At 39.6% G+C, this 19,420-nt stretch overlaps 1 protein-coding gene across 1 annotated transcript in view; it reads left to right on the forward strand.

The window, feature by feature from the left end:
* GALNT5 (polypeptide N-acetylgalactosaminyltransferase 5) overlaps window positions 1–19,420 on the forward strand; it is a 45,105-nt gene that overhangs the window by 14,117 nt on the left and 11,568 nt on the right. The window contains exons 2-6 of the mRNA XM_046659638.1: window positions 5,102–5,268; window positions 6,963–7,082; window positions 15,543–15,678; window positions 16,257–16,376; window positions 18,838–18,955. Coding sequence (XP_046515594.1) covers window positions 5,102–5,268; window positions 6,963–7,082; window positions 15,543–15,678; window positions 16,257–16,376; window positions 18,838–18,955 — 661 coding nt within the window. The remainder of the gene's footprint in view (window positions 1–5,101; window positions 5,269–6,962; window positions 7,083–15,542; window positions 15,679–16,256; window positions 16,377–18,837; window positions 18,956–19,420) is intronic.

The following is a 19,420-nucleotide window of genomic DNA, read 5'->3' on the forward strand; positions in this document are numbered from 1 at the left end:
ATACAGTGAGATAGTACATAGAAGAAAGCAAAGCCTAGGACTCAGCTCTGAGAATCTTCTGTTTAGAGATAAGAAGAGGAGGAAAGAGATAAGGAGACTAAGGAGTAAAAGCCAGTGAGTAATGGTGAAAACCAGGAGAAGGTATTGTTTACAGGACAGAGGAAAAAAAGGAGAGTGACTCAAGGAGTCAAGACTTATCAATTGAGTCAACTGCCACTGTAAGGTTGATTAATGCAAGGAGAGAGACCTTGCTCCACCAATAATCCTATCAATCACTGATTCTTTTAACTCTCAACTCTATTTGTACCTTCCCTGAAGCCCATAAATATGATTCTGTTCCTTCCTTCTCAGGAAAGGGAGAGGGAACAAGGATGACAAATTTGTCCTGCATCCCACATGGTTATCTTCTCTCTTTCTTCTCCAGGTTTCCTCCCAAACTAGTGTACAAAATAGTTTGCACTCTCTCATCAACCCTTTACTCTTTAATCCATTGTACTCTATCCCCACTCATTTCCTCTTGGCAAACTTTAGTCTCATCACTTCTGGTCCTTGATGTTCATCACCAGAGATGCTGAGAAGTTAATTCTCACATTAGAGACATTTTTGCATTGTGAAAAAAATTCCAGAGTTTAAAGTTTGTCTAATACCAAAATTGTCCTTCAATTGTTGGATTGTCAGTAATTATGCCATCAAATACTACAATATTCTATTTAATGCTTGGAAATCCCTCCATTCTTATTTTGTCCTCTCTTTTTCTAATTATTTTTCTTTTCTATAATTGAATTTTAATATTATAATTCATAATTTGCTATCACCAATTAACACTTCCATGGTCTTCAATGCATAAATTCCTAAACTTCAAAGAAGCCATAAATATAGTAAAAAAAAAAAAATTATTCCCTTACTTTAATAATTCTCTTAATTCAAAGCAAACCTACCTTTTCCTGAGGGGCAAGGATGTCACTCACCCATTCAAAGAAATAACAGATGTGTCATCTCTCTCTCTCAAGAAGTATATTTCTTTTTTTTTAGAATTATTTTATTGAATTCACATTGCTTTATAACATTGTATAAATTTCAGGTGTACATCATTATATTTTGGCTTCTGTATAGACTACATCATATTCACCACCAAAAGTCTAATTTTAATCTATCACCAAAAGTGTATTTCTTACTTTAACTTATTAGGCCCTTGTGGCAAGCTGAAAGAAATGGCCCCCCAAAGCTATATTTGCTTCTAATCTCAATAACCTGTGAATATTACCTTACATGGCAAAAGATTTGATTAAGTTAAAGAGCTTGAGAGAAAGAGTTTATCCTAAATTATCTAGGTAAGCCCTAAATTCAATGATATATATCCTTATAAAAAAGAGCCAGAAGGAATTTTCACACAGAGACACCGAAGAGAAGATGATGTTGTAGGGGAGGAAGGCATTTCCTCCACCCACTCTGGGTCATTCTGGCTCAGCTACGAATTAAAACTCATGAGACAGAATAACAGGAGAAAATTAAACAAAGCTTTATAACATGTATACTTGGGAGAGACTCGGGAAAACTGAGCAACTTGCCAAAATGGCAGAGGTTCTCAACTTAAATACCCTCTTCAGCTAAAGGCAAAGGAGGATGTTGGGGGTGGAGGGAGTCAGTTATAGGAGGTTACCAGAAAAGCACAGTAAACAAGAGTAAGGTTATTATGCAGATTGAAGTCCTTGCCTTCTGCATTGATAAGAGTTTCTAGAGACAAGGTCATCCCCCTCCTTCCTGGTACAGAGAGGGAGACACCTTTACAGATGGAGATTTCCTTTACAAATGTAAATGTCTCTTTACAAAGGGTAACTTCTACATTTTACAGTCTCTCTCATGTCTGCAGTCTTTAAAAGTAAGGAGCCCAAAATAATCCTCATGCCTAAGAGACATATCTTGGGGTGGCCAATTCCAGTCCCCCACAACGTGAAGGCAGAGACAAAGACTGGAGTGATGCAGCCACAAGTCAAGGAAGGCCAGCAGAAGCTGGAAAAGGCAAGAAACAGAAGTTCCCCTAGAGGCCCTGGAGGCAGTATGGCCTTCCTGACACCTTGGTTTCAGACTTCTGGCCTCTAGAACTGTGAAAGAATATGTTTCTTCTGTTTTAAGCCATGCAGTTTGTAGTGCTTTGTTATGGAAGCCACAGGAAACTAATGTAGATTTTGGAATCAGGAAGTGGAGTGCAGCTGTAACAAATACCTAAAAATGTGAAGTATTATCCAAATAATGTCCAAAGAATTGGATAATGGGTAGAGGCTAGAAAAATTTTGAGAAGTATGACAGGCAAAGCCTAGATGGCCTTGAAGAAATGGTTGGTGGAAATACGAACGTTGAAGATGCTGATGATGACAGTTTAGACGGAGATGAGGAGCACCGTAAAGGAAGCTCCTATCATCCATAAGCATACATATATTGTCCTGAACAGAATGCTGGTAGAACTATGAGTATTCTAAGTGCTTCTTGTGAGGGCTCAGAAGGAAATGTGTCATGTTTCATTGAGAACTGGAAGAAAGGTGATCTGTGCAACGTAGTGGCAGAAAGCTTGGCTAAATTGTATCCTACAGTTCTGTGGAAAGGAGAACAAGCAATGAGCTTGGATATTTAGCTGAGGAGAATTCCAAGCTAAATGTTGAAGGTGTGGCCTGTTATTTTCTTTCTGTTATAGTAAAATGTGAGAGGAAAGCGATAAACTGAGGAAGGAACTATTGAGCAAAATTTTTGGTAATTTGTTAGAACGGTCACAAGAAATTAATGCAGCCCTTAAGTGAAGTCAGGAATGTCTCATTTTATTCAGAGATGCCAATGCATGGATCCTTGGTGTAGAACCAGACAAATTTAGGCTGCCTGCTAGTTTATGTTGACTTTAGATACCTAATCACTACATCAAGATACCTGACCAAATGTGTTATTTTACATCACTTGAAGATTCGGGACATGCTCCTATCAGCCCTCAATTTATTTTTTTAAGATTAGCCACAAATGACAAGGCAAATAAATCCACTTTGTGTTAGAGCTCAAGTTCCCAAACTGGCCTCTCAACAACTTGTGTGTCTTTTATTGGTTGGTTGTATTCTTGTTTTGTTTGTTTGCTTTTTAAGAGAAAGTTTCTCAGAGCCTATTCAGACCTCCTGAACTGATTTTCTGGGGCTGGGGACTGGATATGTATGTTTTTCTAAGGTTTCATGGGTTATTATAGTAACCAACCATTTCAAGAACCCATTGAAATCACAGACCATAGCTAGATTCCCCTACCTTTTCTTAAGTACCTGCTGTATGTCAGATATATTCTAGGTGAGTTTTATATAATATTTGCATTTAATCTTACAAGTAGACTCAATCTCTGTTTTGTACTTGGCAAATTGAGGTTCAAAGAAGTTCTATACTTTATCCAAACCATTAACTAGGGGAACTGATATTCGACCACATCTCTCTCTGATTCCAAAACCCATCCCCTTAGCACGAGAAAATCAGCATAGTGCAGTGAAATGAAAAATATTTGTTCACATTTCCATGTACGTTCTTTCTGGGCAAATGATGTGTTGGGCGAGTCATTTAACTTCTTGAGCTTCGGTTTCCTCTATTGGAAGAAGATTATAATGATATGTATCTCAAGCAGTTGTTATAAAGATTGAATTTAGTCATGTACATAATAGTACTTTACCAACTGTAAAGTGCTATGCAAATATGGTTTTACTATGGCTTTTACTCTTATCTACTTCTTAGTTACAGACTAAGCGAAGTGTAGCTATATTATCTGGCAGAAGTGCCTGCCCCCACAAAATGTTACATCTGCTGCCAGCTGCTTTTATTCTTGTGGACTTAGGACTTCTTAAATGGTTATTTCTGGAGCCAGACTAAACCAGAGTTTGAATCCCAACTCCACCATTTACCAACAGTATAATCATGGACTAGTCTCCCCATGATTTCAATTATTCATCTATAAAAAGAGGAGGAGATGCTATTGGTTTGAGGTTTGAATTGAAATAATGCAGAGTGCCTACAATATTTATTGATGCTCATCATAATTTAATAATTGCATTACTAACAGTAGCTGTCTTAAGGGAGGACAAATAGTCCTTGCCAGGTTCCACCGGGCACCATCCCCTGAAGAGGAGCACAGGTGGGAGATGGAAAAATGCCAGCAGTGAGGCGGTCTGCACTGCAGGGTATGGAAAAAACCCAAGAGCAATTACAACCCACGTGAATCCCAACTCCCACTGTAGCCTTGTTCTCATTTCTGTGCCAGAACATAATTGCAACTGTGGCTACTCTGTAGCAGAGATAGGGTAGCGGAAATGGTGAATCATTTGGCATAAATACACACCTAATGTATATACATTTCCATAAACACCTTTACAGGCAGAGTGGGAGAAAGAACGTTTCCTTTGCCATTTGGCAGAAGGCCAGTTGGAAAGGCATTCATAAACTACTTAGTAACATTAAATAAGTCAGAATGTTCTCTTGTGGTATATGATCTAATTAGGATAACAATAGCTCCCATTTGGTGAATTCCTGTGCCAGAAACTGTGCTAGACATTTTATGTACATTCTCACTAGGTTGTTAAACTTTCTTAAATAAGAATCATTACCTCATATTACTGATGAGGAAACTGAGATACAAAGAGATTAAGTAAGGTATCAATGGATAAAGATCTGAGAAATAGCGGTCGTGGGATTTAAAATGGCTTCTAACCACCTGCAAAGCCCACATCCTTTCCACCACAGTGTGATGCCTCCACAGGAAGTTCTCGTGTCTTGCCTTGCTAGTCCTTTTATAGCAACTACTGTAACTGGCTATTCTTCCTCTGCTCTTTCATTTTGCTTATTCCCCTCCCCAAGAGAAAGCAGATGATAAAATCATCACTGATATAGATAAATGGATGGATGGATGGATGGATAGACAGACGACTGGATGGATGGATAAATAAATATATAGACATACAGACAAAAACACAGACAGATGAACAGACCATGTGAGTGTATATGTGTATACATACAATCACACTCTGTGACTTTTAAAACCATCTTGTGGATCTTGTTAGCACATTGCTTGTACTCTGCTTGTGTTCTGGCCCAGGTGTGCAGAACAGCTAGTTCACAATAACCTCCCAACCACCAGTGTCATCATGTGCTTTGTGGACGAAGTGTGGTCCACTCTCCTGAGGTCTGTTCATAGCGTCCTCAATCGCTCTCCTCCACACCTCATCAAGGAGATTCTGTTGGTGGATGACTTCAGCACCAAAGGTAAGAAAATCACTCCTGGAAAATCATAGCTTGATATGAGGCAATAGTAGTTTGGATGGAGGGCAAAATTATAGAGTAACTTAACAAAGTATAAACGTTTTACAAATGCCAGATCATTGTTTCATGTGGTACCTTAGAGGCCTGAGTCCAAGCGTCTATTGGATACAGAAAGTCATCTCTAACTATCATCAGGCTCTGTTAGGTTAGCTGCCTTAGACTTCCTTTCAGCTGTGACTTCTCTGCAATGGAGGAGTGATTTTCTAACTGCAGCTCCTTGGAGATGGGCACTTTGAAGTTCCAGAGACCAGAAGATGTTCTCTGCAATTGCACAAATATTCTTTTTATGTCTAGTACTTTTTTTATCTAATAAGCAAATACCCCACAATTAATGGGATGCCTTTCCTACCAGTAATAATTAAAGTAAGAGTTAGATTCTATGGAAAACAAAGAAATGGAAAGCCTATGGCTTCGTCCTCAAGAGCAAAGCATATTGTGTGTTCAGTTAAGTGTCAGGAAGACAAATTGCCAATGGGACTGGAGAGATGAGATTCCAACAGAGCTCAAAGGCAGAATCCACCATGATCTTTATGTTTGTTTTTGTTTATTACAGTGAAGAATCTCTCTTTGGGTTGTCAAATAATTTGTGTATGCAAGTAGTTCCATGACCACCAGAGGTCCCATCACCGCCACATTACTAATTCCCCAAATGCAACGCACTTCAGAAAATTTCGGAAAATAGCAGAGAGGGCAACCTTAACAGAACCGTTTAGCTTTGATCATGACCACAATGACATGGGCCAGTTTCCTCAGCCTCAGTGTCCCAACCAATCACCCTGAGCTCCAGGAGCAATGAGATGTCTAAGGAAAACTAGTTGAAAACTTTAAGAAATGGCCTTGAAAGCATAAACAGAAATAGTATATAGTTACCAAGCAGGTAATAGTCCCTTTATGAATGGTAGATCCAGATTTCCTGGGACCTGAAGCTTATATGGTTTTCAGGGTCCTCTTTAAGAAAAAGAACACAAAATTAGCAGGAAAGTGAACAGCAGAAGGGTCCCTGGAATCCCCTTCTATCTGGGATAACTGTCAGTAGCTTAACTATACATAGAAGGGACTGCAAGCTACATAAATATACCCCATAAAACCCCAACAAGGTTCCTTTAGCTGGACCCCTCTTTGCCTCCCTCATGCCTCCAGCAAGAGAGGGAACATATGACAGAGTGGATGTCACCACAGGAAGTCACAGTGGTCTTACCCAATTGCAGTTGCAATATCTTTCTTTGGCAAATTTTTCAATTTGCATACAATGCTTAGCCTCTTCCCTGGGTCTTGGAAGAAGACCTTGCAATCTGGGAATTTTGTGCAGAAACCTGAGCTTCATTTATTTCAGGGTAAATGTGTCCCTGTCCTGACAAATACTCAGAAAAGATGAGCCCTCCCCTGTATAACATGGCAACACTGAAAAGAAGGATTTGGGATTTAAGAAAACAGACAGCTTAGAGTGTTGAACCCAGACAGAAATCCATCCAAGAAAAATGATGTCAGAAAATAAAATCACAGCCCAAGGGATAAAAGTTTGTGACTGTAGTAATTGTCATAGTTTTTGGAATTTGAAGTTGAGGAGTCATTGCTTCTGGTATTATCCAGACCTAGCTAATTAAAGTGTTATCTTGTCTATCCTTACTTGGATACAGACTACCTGAAAGATAATTTGGATAAATACATGTCTCAGTTTCCAAAAGTTCGGATTCTTCGCCTCAAAGAGAGACACGGCTTAATAAGAGCCAGGCTGGCGGGAGCGCAGAATGCAACAGGTAAGAAGCTGCTAATTTTTTTGTTGTGTTTACATTTTTGTTTTCATTTAAATTTTTTTCAACATACAGCAGATTTGAAATAATAGTACAGTGAACCCCCATGTATCCATCATTTCATTCCGCGAGTTTTAACTTCTTGCAATATGTGCTTTAACACACACATACACAGACACATGTTTATAGACGCACACTTTTTTTCTGAACTTTTGAAAAGGAATTTACAGGCATCATGACACTACACCCTTAAGTACCTCAGTAAGTAACTCTGAAGAATAGAGACATTCTCTTATATAAGCATAACTTTCATATCTAAATATCATCCAGTATATGCTCTTTTCAAATTTCCTCATTATTTCCAAAATGTTTTTTATAGCTGCTTCTTTCTTTTGAAATTTGAGATCTAATTAAGTTTCATGCACTGCATCTGGTTGTTTGGTCTCCTTAGTCTCTCAATCTAGAATAGTCAATTCCACACACATTGTTTAGTGGCCATTGACTTGGGTTTTTTTTTTTTAAAGTTTAGGCCATTTCTTTTGTGCAATTGACCATGTTCTGAAATTTCCTCACTGTTTCCCCATATCACATTCAGGACAAATGTTTTTGCATAAATACTATATAGAATTCTACTACATATGTGATAGGAATAATGTACTTCTTATTGCTTCAAATCAAGAGGTACGTGATGTCAGGTTGTCCCACCATTGGTGATACTAATTTTGAGCACTTGGTTAAGATGTTGACCGCTACATCTTTCTTTTGGGGGTAAGAATAATCTGTGGGGTGATATTTTGATCCACAAGAATATTCTGCTTTCCTTACAACATTTTACCCAATGGTTTAGCATCCATTGATGATCATCGCTTGAATCAGTTTTTACAGTGAGGGCTGCAAAATTGTTTTTCTAACTCTATCATTCCTTCTTTTATTAGCTGACTTCCCTCATAAAGAAGAAATCTCTCTCTCCCTCTCTCTTTCCCTCTCTCTTTCACCCTCCTTCTCTCTCCTCTCCCTCCCCTTTCTCTCTCTCTCCCTCCTTCCTCCTTCCCTCTCATGCCCCCATCACTATGGATTTATTTTTAAAAAATTCAATGTGTATATTATCAGCATTACTTTTTTAGTGCTCAGATGGTCTCAAATTTGACCAGCAGAAGCCCCTGCAATCATGTGCCTTTTTGACCTGACCTCATCAGTATTTGAGGACTTCAGAATTTTTGAATTTTCTCTTCCCTGACCTGTCTGCTCTTCCTCTAGCCCCTTCTGTCTTCCCAAAGAGCAACAGGTGTTTTTTTTCTCACCTCTTTTTAACGTGTGGATGTTGGTGGGTGAACGGGAGAGGCAAATCTTTTCAGTTCATGAGCATTCTAAAAATAACATCAAACATTTTGGTTTATTTACACGTCTTACTATGGAAGGACCCCATAATAATAGTTGAACTTATATATCAGACATCATTCTAAACACTTTCTATACTAATTGATTTAATCCTCGTAATAACTCTATGAAATAGATATGATCATTTTCCTCATTTTACGGATGAAGATATGGAGGCACAGTGAGGTTAGTACTTGCCCATTTTCTCTCAGTTAGTATAGGTAGAGCCAAGATTGGAACACAGAAACCTTGACTCCAGAATCTGCCTCTTATCTACTACATTTTGCTGCCTCTAGACATTTAGCTGCCACTCTGCCACCATAGGCCATGGCTTTGCAGACCTCCACCAGCTTGTATTCAAGCATGTTCTGATGGTGAATTATCTGCTCACTTGAGTTTTACTTCCCTGTACAAAAAATAGGATAGTGAAGAAATAGTCCAAGTAGGTAACTTTTGGACTGAGATCTGAGTGAAGAATATTCCCAGGCAAATGGAACAAGAATTGCAAATGTCCTGATGCAGAAACACGCTCTGTATATTCAAGTTAAAGAAAGAAGTTTATTATGGCTAATGGGTGCCGATCATGGAGAGAGTGGTAGGAGGTTCATTTGGAGAGAAAGGTAAAGGTAGGCTTTTGTAAAGTTCTATGCATCATTTAAGAAGTGCAGGCATTATTCTTGGTATAATGTGAAGCCAGTGAAGGACATTAAAGAGAAGAATAAAAGTGTCTAACTTCATTTTAAAAGCTCACTCTGGCCACCTCATAGAGAACAGATATTAGGGAGATGAGAGAGGAAGTAGGGAGACCAATTAGGAGGATACTGTAACTGTCCAGGCACTGGGAAGGTGCCAGGGCATGTGGGGGGAGTGGTTAGATTTAGAATGTATTGTGGACATGGAGCCTACAAGAGTTACCATCAGATTAGATGTGAAGAGAATAACAATGGGAAAAATCAAAAACGAAGCTTAGGATTGGAATCTGAATGATTTGATGGGTGGTGGGGCCATAAGCAGAGGAACAGGTTTGGGATTGCAATTGAGTTCGGATTTCATCCAGGTAGGTCTGAGATGAAAATTAGACTCCATGTAGAGAAAGCTGATGAGCACAGAACCAAAAAAGTGCTTCTTAAAAAATTTCTCTCTGCCGGCGTGGAACACAAAGCACGCTGTTAATGATCTCTAGAACAGTCTAAACTGGTAGACAACATGGGAGGCTGTGTTCAGATGGAGTGCAATGAACTTGATCAAAGAGTTGCCTAATTGGCCTGCTTCAGTATTTTTGGTTACAACCATAAAATGATTTCTTTGAATTTAGTAAATCCAAATGCAGAAATGTATATTTGTGTCTCAGTCATTCATTAACACCCTTGAGCACATTAGTTCAGTTTTAGCTGAGTAACTTTCAAACTATTTTGACCATGACCCATGTTAAGAAATAAATTTTACTTCACAACCCCATCCATGTACAGGTTACACGAAAAACTACCGTCGACATTTCAAGAAATAACGAGTGCCATGAATTCTACTATCTTCTTTTCTACTGTACTTATTTTTTAGATTCTGGCCAATCCTACTCAGCTGTTTTAATGACTCACTAAAGAGTCACAACTCTTAGTGTGGAAAGCCCCAGCTAAGCGCATCTTAGTTGCTCTCCACTATCTAGTGAAGAGTAGCTTCTCATAGAACTCTTTTTCTAATTTCCAAATTTTTGTAGACCTATGCTTTGTAAATTATAATAAAAATAAATTATCTAAAAGAGAAATGGGAAAAAATAGAGATATATGCATAAATATCATAGATATATGCATAATTATATTTGCATATATCTATGTATATAAATATATACATAATTTTATAATTATGTTTATATTATGCATATATGTTATTATGTTTATATTTATGCAAGTAGCTATGATTTTGTAATGCTCACAGCAATGTCAAGTTTTTTGCTTGGGGCCGGCCCGGTGGCGCAGTGGTTAAGTGCACATGTTCTGCTTCAGTGGCCTAGGGTTCGCCGGTTCAGATCCCGGGTGCGGACATGGCACAAGTTGGCACGCCATGCTGTGGTAGGCATCCCACGTATAAAGTAGAGGAAGATGGGCATGGATGTTAGCTCAGGGCCAGTCTTCTTCAGCTAAAAGAGGAGGATTCGCAGCAGTTAGCTCAGGGCTGATCTTCCTCCAAAAAAAAAAACAGTATTTTGCTAAATGCCATGTCATGAAGGAAATGAGAATCTGATCTCTATTCCTACTCTCTGGAATGTATGTACTACTGAACCTGCCCAACTGCAGGCTCCTCTTGACAGAGCAATAATTCACTCAGTCCATTCAATATTAGCATGAGATCCAGGTGGTCGGCTTATTCCTGTGGACCTCAATGACCCCATCTCTTTTTACTTCTGTTGCCTTCACATTGGGACCTTCCCTAGAGAGCCATAGATTTATGAATAGATATATGCATAACACATAAATATATGCATAATTATATTTGCAATATATCTATGTATATAAATACATAATTTTACTATGTACAACGTATACATATGTATATGTGTGTATATAATATATATAATGATGTTATATATGCACATATATGAAATAGACAATAAGTTACTTTGGCAAACTGCTATAAAGTTTTAAAACATATGTTCTCAGTTTCTGTTCGTACCTCCCTGTAGACAGCAGGGTCTATGGCCCACACTTTGAGCAGCATTGGTGGAGGGCCAGTACCTGGGTTTGGAAAGAAGCAGAAAGGGATATCTCGATGAGATTAATAACAGTCTTGCCTAAGGACACACCCAGCTGCCCTAAAGTGTGCTCAACCCCTATTGGGAATTCAAAGGGATTCAGGATCCTGTACCAGCTTTAGCCAAGGATATAATTCAGGGATCATCACTGAGCGGGGCTGACCAGCCTGGGTAATACTTCTAAAGCTCCCCTGGGCATTCCCCAGTCCTCATGAGTAGAGCCTAGTAGGAGGCTCTCTGGGCCTAAAGGATCTCTGTAATCAGAAATCAGCAAAGGTATCAGGGCAGAAATTTGCTCTAGAATGCCTTAGCCAAACAAAGAAATCAAAGATAAGAATCTGAACTCAGGATTTGACAGGCCTTGACAGCTATTGTTCCCTAAAGATTTACCCTTAGGATAGCATTATTAGGCTCTCTGAAAGTCTAAAAAGTCTTCTACAAGATAATAAGGACAAAACAGTAACTCTCTGACCACTAGCAATGTCCACTGTGCATTCAGGTTCTAGGGCGTGACAGTTCTTCATCTGAATCTGATTCAGACAAAAAGATCAGGTCCAATCAGTTGTTTACTGGGAATAAGGAGTTAGAGAGGCCAGGCAGAATTTCAAAATTTGAAGGGTAAGCCAAGGTCAATGGCTCTCTAGGGAAGGTCCCAATATGAAGGCAACAGAAGTAAAAAGAGATGAGGTCATTGAGGTCCACAGGAATAAGCCGACCACCTGGATCTCATGCTAATATTGAATGGACTGAGTGAATTATTGCTCTGTCAAGAGGAGCCTGCAGTTGGGCAGGTTCAACGCTACGTACATTCCAGAGAGTCAGAGTAGAGATCAGATTCTCATTTCCTTCATGACATGGCATTTAGCAAAATACTTGACATTGCTGTGAGCATTACAAAAAATCAGTTGGCTGACTTTAAGTACATGGACAAGAAGTGACATCTAGCTCCTGGCCAACTCTGAGGTCTCCTGAAGAGCAACAGTCCTTCTGTGAATTTCTACAATTTGTTTCTGCTGCAGATAAAACAGGTGGTTTCCTTAGCCTCACTTATAAATCATTATGTAAAAGTAAGTGGCGAGCCAGGTGCACATGTCTCAAGGAACCCTAAACACAACACTCCAGCATTAATTGGTGCTGGCAGCAATATCCCAACCTGGTCAGCTAAATATACGCGGGGGTCCATGTTCAAAAAGAAGCCAAAGCTGTTTGACACATTAAGCTGCTCTGAGTTGACCAAAATAGAAATAAATAAATAAGCCACAATGAAACCCATTGCAAACAGTCCAGCATTATTGGACCTACTCTAATGAAACAGAAAAACTTGCCATGTGGCAATCAAGATTGAGTTAATTATTCTGAGCCATAACTTAAACACTCATTGAAAAACAGTATACAATACTTGCCATTTATTAGGAATTTAGGTATTAGGTAGATCCTAGAAATATCCCCATAAGGTAAGGCTCAAAGAGGTTAAAAGTAACTTATCCAGTGAGGCTAAGAGAAAGGAAGCTGGGATGAAGGTAGTTCTGTGTGACTTCAATCCTGTGTTCATTTCACATCCCTCTCAGCCTCTCGGGGTCAGGAACAGTGTGTAAAATGTCCCATACAGTATCCAGAACAATCAGAAATCCCATCCAGAGTCAGCTACACAGACAGCTCCCTGTTCTGATTTCTGAGATCTTACTTACAAATAAAATGTCTGAAAGTGGAGCAATGACATTCATACATGCGAAGATTCTCTTCTCTCCCAAAATAAAACAATATAGAATTCCAGCCTATGTGTTAGACAGATGCTGCTTCCCTTTGGTCCTGGCTGCAAGTGAATGAGAACCTTTTTGGGGATGTGGGCCAGGTGGGAAGTGAATGCAAGTTTGGGGACCCATCCTGCTGCCCTGGAGACTGAGGAAATTGATCCAGGCCCCTTTGACCCTACAAGCCTGCTATGGGAATAGCGACAGAGTCTAGCAGACACTGCTCTGTAAACTCTTGAGTCTGAATGGACCAGGAGTAGGAGTGGTGAAAGAAACTAGACCACTAGCCAAGTGGGACCTTGGCAGACCATGCTCACATATCCTTCACACCTAGATGACCCCTGCAAACCTTCCCTCAACAGAAAGAGGGCTGTGTAAGAGGACACCCTTAGGAGAAAATGACCTTCCATTATCAAACAAGCTATAATTCACTGAAACTAGGACTCCCCCATGATCAGGAGATGTAACTGCTGTCTCCCAGACTAGGGGACTGGGGTGGGAGGTGACCTCTGCTTAGCACAGCCTGGTTGCATCTAAAGAGACTTTTTAAGAACAACCCCCATCCTGGCTAAGACCTTGGCTAAGATCAGTCCCTTTACTTTCATGCAAAACTTCCATTGTTGATCAGATAATTAATAAGATGCTGAATTCCGTTAATTCAGAGGTTGCTTACAGATCTCAGTGGATCGTAATCTGTCATCCACATATCTAATTTCACCTTGTTCTTTGACTGCTACTATCTTCTGCTTTTACTTTAAGCATTCTCATACTCATAGCTCTGCCTCTTTCTGGCTCCCCCCCCCCCCCCGAGAAATGAACAATTGAATGAACTGTTTCCTAATACCAGCCTCCCATTTAGCTGTACAACCTTGGAAAAGTTGCTTAAGTTCTTTGTTCCTCTTAAATGGAAATAAAACTTAGACCGATATCTCTTATCTCTTAAATGGGAATAAAAATTAGACCTATACTTCAGGTTTGTTGTAAGGATTAAATAAGATGACCGTGTGGAATGCTTAGAACAGTGTCTGGCATGGAGTAATTGAAGATAATTGATGTTATCATAGATTTGTCAGGAGGTGACAAGAACAGCCAGGTGTCAGAGTGGTCAATTAAAACAATGAGCCAAAAAGAAAATAACAGTCAAGTCTTTAATAACTTCCTGCAATCGTATAAGTAAGAAGTAAAACAGAAGAAAGCTCTGACTCCCCCAGTGTTCCACCGTTCCACAGAAAAATGGGCTGGTGGATCAGAGCCGAGACGAGGATCATCTCACTGCCTGAGGAGTCCGCTCCTGTTTTATGGCCCCAGGGGGCCAGGATGAGGGAAAGGGAGAAGATGTGGGAAAGTACTGAATACTGAGTCAGAGTGGAGAAAAATGTCCTGAAGATCCACCCAGCTCCATAAGGAGAGGCAGAGATCTTAGCCTGAGAGGGGCTTTCAAATGGGGGAAGCTGGGCTAGGAACGCAGCTATGTGGTAAAAGCACGTCCAGCCCAAGGGCAGGGAGGACCTGAGGCCTTGACTGCAACTCCCTTCAGAGTCTGCAGTGTATTGGCTGCGAAGGAAGCCTGGAGGGGAGAGCAGCTTTCCCGCATGAGGCCTGCCAGGTAAGTCTTCGCAATTGTCTACGGTCTATGGTTGGGCCTGAAAGATCACACATAAGATTTTGGCCAGGGTTCAGATTCCTTCGGTTATTATTAATCTCTCTCTCTCTCTCTCTCTCTCTCTCTCTCACACACACACACACACAAAATTTACTTGTATAAAATCACTTGGAACAATGTAGATGCTACTGAGATTTTCATTGGGGAGAGAGTGTTACCTCACACACCTAATAAAAAAAAAAGGAATACTTAATAAGTATTTCTGGCCTCCAATTTTCCTCTTTTTTTTTTTCCTCCTGTAACTCGTTTAATTTTGATAAAATATATATAACAAAAAATTCACCATCATACCCATTTTTTAAGTGTACAGTTCAGTACTCTGAAGAACATTCACACTGTTGTGCAATCAATCTCCAGAACTCTTTTCATCTTGCAAAAGTAAAACTCTTTATCCATTAAACAACTCCCTATTCCCTCTCCCCTCCCCCGTGACCCTTTTAACACACCTCGTCCTCGATGTCTTGCTGAGTCCTCCGCCTTAATTTCTTTTCACCACTATGTTGTGGAGAGATTTTTCCTCTTCATCATTCCTAAGGTCAAACTTAGAATCTCAAATTCCTCTTGGTTTTCTGCCAAACGAAGTCCTCATTCTCCACCCTCTGAGTTAATGGCACCCACCCTCCCTAGAAGGGACATAAGCAACCACCTTTAATACTAAATATTCCCTTCACAGTCTTGGCTACCCATTCTAAGTGGCTTATCAATTTTTTCCAAACGTAAATGTTGCTTGCCCCACAGCACTGGCTAGAAACAAAATTTCTTTCACTTCATTATAGAATGAAATTATAGGGATCAGGAATTTGGTGAGAAGAAAATACTACCGCCTTTACAACCACATTTCTGGAGCTATCTCTGAGACCTTCGAACATGAAGTACACACACTCAGTAGGTCTCTTTTTCAAGTGATTGTTTTTCCTCTGGCTCTCTAGGTGATGTGTTGACATTCTTAGATTCTCACGTGGAATGTAACGTTGGTTGGTTGGAACCTCTTCTGGAGAGAGTTTATTTAAGTAGAAAGAAAGTAGCCTGTCCAGTAATCGAAGTCATCAATGATAAGGATATGAGGTAATATTGTCATACTCCATAAGATACTTCTGAGTCTTTAACCAGCAGCAACAGAAAATACCTGGTCATATTATTAACATGTGGGGTGCAAATCTAAGAAATACATACTTTATCTATTTAAATAAATAGAAATATGTGATAGATATCTTGGGACAAGAGCAGGTCAATCCAATAATTTATTTGATCATCAATCAAATCATCATCAATCCTTAAGACCAGTAAATCCTAACACTCATTGTCCAGTTCTTTCCTCTTTCTGTTCAGCTGAACTCCAAAATATTTATTTTCCTTCATATTAGTTCTTCTTTTTTTGGGAAATATATGTATGCTCCTAAATTGTTTTTTTCCCCTGAAAAGTGACCAAAACATTATAAGTTAAAAGTAAGCAATCCAGCCATTTAGTCACTAATGAAAATTGTACTTATAAGTTTTCTTGAAATATTATTTAAAAGTTTATGATGATCTAAAATCATATGCATAAGCACTTCTTTCATTCATTTGAACACAACATGGCGTCGGGTTGATTAAGTATATGGATATGATCTCAGGTAGCACTTTTGGTTTATTTCCTGGATCAGTTACATGACAGTGGACAACTTTCAAAGAGGCGTCTTTGTGTGGCCCATGAACTTTGGTTGGAGAACAATTCCTCCAGACATTGTTGCAAAAAACAGAATTAAAGACACTGACATAATAAGGTAAGTGTGTGAAATTTAAAATTAGGAAGCAGTCAGGTATCTTTTTATAAAGGCGTAGGAAGCAATTCCACAAACAAATGTTTTCATTCTGTCATTCTATAGAGCGTCAAGAATTACAGTTCTAGCCAATAGATGACCAAAAGCAAAGTTTTCCTGAGAAATTAGTTTCCGCTAATAAAATGCATTTTTTCAAATGGTCAATTTCTCCCTATTCAGCCCTGAACCCAGAGAAATTCGCTAATACTATTCCTGTTCTCTGGGATTTACAACCTAAGAAACATAAGCTAGTTGAATATGCTGCATAAATGCTGTATAAACACACATAATATGAAAGTCTACATGAGTGAAAATTAAAAGAGTAAATAATAGTAATAGAAATACCATTATAATGATAGCTGCTGTTAGGATTTTCTTTTCGAGTTTAATCCTACTCCTTCCATGGGAGGGATGCCAAGTTCTGTGAATAAATTGAGAAATAGACACAGAAGCCATATATGAATTAAAATTGGGGCTTTATTGCTGGAGAAGCAGGATTGAAGAACACAGCTTAGAACTGAAGCCAAAGTGGGAGCTTCCTAAAATTTCTCCCAGAGTCCAGATCTATGAGACTAGCACACAGCCAGCTTCAGGCAGAGCAGCGGGAGTCCTGAGCTTTCCTCTTGGAGAGAGAACTTGAGTAGATGCAAGCCAGCAAGTCCCAGGAGGAAGCTGGAGCCCAGACTGTGCGTTGCAGCATGGCTTCCCCGAACTTACCCCTCAATAAGGCAGGCCTCCTCCTTGCCAGGTGTGATGCTTTCAGAATTGATACTCCTGGCAAGTGAAGTGGGAGTACTATCATTTACTAAGCCCTATGCATTTAACCCTTTCTACAACCCTAGGAGAGAGGTGGTAGCATTCCCATTATAGAGATGAGGACATTGAGATGTAAAAGAGTTAAGTAATTTTCCCAAGGATATACAGCTAGTTAAAGAAGAAATTGCGATTCAAACTCAGATCTGTCTGAATTTGACACTCTTTTTCTAATTCCACACCTAAAGAAACTCTTTGCCTTTTTCAGACTCCCATTTTGAGAGTCAATGTAGTGGTTGAGTTCAGATTATATTCAATATAAGGTTAGGAAGAGAATGCATGCTGGCTAGTCTGGAAAGGACATTTGGGATACAGATCAAATATGTACATAAATGGTGGGGCAAGGGAGACAGGTGTGGGGCAGGAACTACTTTACCCTTGAGATTGCTGTATACCCAGGACACAAGGCAGGACCTCCACACAAGCCACCTTCAGCTGGCTGACCACCAGTGGTGATCACCATGGGGGGTGAGTACCACCTTGTCTAACTGCTGACTCAAATGTCGTGTCTATCCTCCATGATCAATAACAGTAGTGAAGGCTCTGGAGTCAGACTCTGGGTTTAAATCTCAACTCTACTACTTACTAGTAGTCTGGGCTTTAAAAAATGACAACCTGTTGAGGAAACATCTGTTTCCTCATTTTTACATTAAGACTAATTTATAGACTAAGTTACCTCTTAGACTGTTTTGAGAATTAAATCAGATAATATATATAAAGGGTTTTAAAAAGTATTCACACCTGCAACTAAGATATACAACTGTGTACGGGGGGGGGGGGGGGGGGGGGGGGGTTAGGGAGATAAAGCAGAAGAAAAAAAAAAGATTGGCATCAGTTGTTAAAAAAAAAAGTATTCGCCACATGAGCTGTCAGTAAATCTTGTCTACGATAGAGGCAGTATAGCAGAGTGCGAGAACAGAGCATTAAGCCAGAACACCTAAATTTGAACCCCAGATGTACATCATATTAGTCCGTGGCCTTGGGAAAGTTTCTCACTTTTTCTATGTTGTAGTTTCTTTTCTTTTTTTTTTTTTTTTCCCGAGGAAGATTAGCCCTGAGCTAACATCCGTGCTCATCTTCCTCTACTTTATACATGAGATGCCTGCTACAGCATGGCTTGACACGCCATGCATAGGTCCACACCCAGGATCCGAACCGGTGAACCCCCAGCTGCCAAAGTGCAAGGTGCGAACTTAACCAATGCACCACCGGGCTGGCTATGTTGTAGTTTCTTAATGGTACACACTCATGGGATTTTTGTGAAGTATGAGTTTTTATATATATATATAATACCTACAACAGTGCCTGGTACTCCCTTAGCACTAAATAAGTGTTGTTAAAAATAACATCTCTGGAGAGTTTGTGTCAGAGAGTAAAGGACAAATAAGAATCCTAGGTCCAGGCCCCATCTTTGACCCTAATCAAGCTCTGTCCTCATGAACCAGGGAACTCATCACTTACATGCTCTTTGTGACTCCATTCCAACATCTCCCTGCGCTTGGTAGCTATTCTGAAATGCCTCCTAACTCCATCACAACTGCACAGGGGACCCACTCTAAAAGTTGAGCTCCCATGACATGCAAGTTTAAAAAGCAAACTTTTCTTCTTGTAGGTGCCCTGTCATGGCAGGTGGATTATTTTCTATCGATAAAAACTACTTTTTTGAACTTGGAACTTATGACCCTGGGCTTGATGTTTGGGGTGGAGAAAATATGGAGCTCTCATTCAAGGTATTACCAGGTGTTTCTCAAATTCTGTTTACAGTTAAGAGTTTATCATTTTTAAATGGTTTCATTTTACTAATACAATCACATTTGCGACTGCCTCTGAGAGGAAATTTCACAGAAATTTCAACGCTTCTGGATTAATGGTTTCATATCCCATATTGAATTTGGAAGAATCAGCAGCGCTCATGAAATTTACTAGAGTTCCTTAATATTTCACAATACTATTTCTGCCTCTGAATATAGAGGAAATAGCTGCCATTCAGTGTAAATGCTATGGGATTCTTACTTGATGCAAAACAACTCTCCCAGAACACTTTTCTAATGTATTGGGAGTAATGAAATTATTCAGTAATGGGTCATCTTGGAGAGTCCAAGCAACAGAAGTACAAGAAGTGCCTCTAGAGCAGGCCACCAACAGGGGCCAGTGCACAACTTTGGGCACCTCAGACAACTCTGGGTGTTTATGCA

The sequence above is a fragment of the Equus quagga genome, chromosome 4, assembly GCF_021613505.1.
Source record: "Equus quagga isolate Etosha38 chromosome 4, UCLA_HA_Equagga_1.0, whole genome shotgun sequence".
NCBI lineage: Eukaryota > Metazoa > Chordata > Mammalia > Perissodactyla > Equidae > Equus > Equus quagga.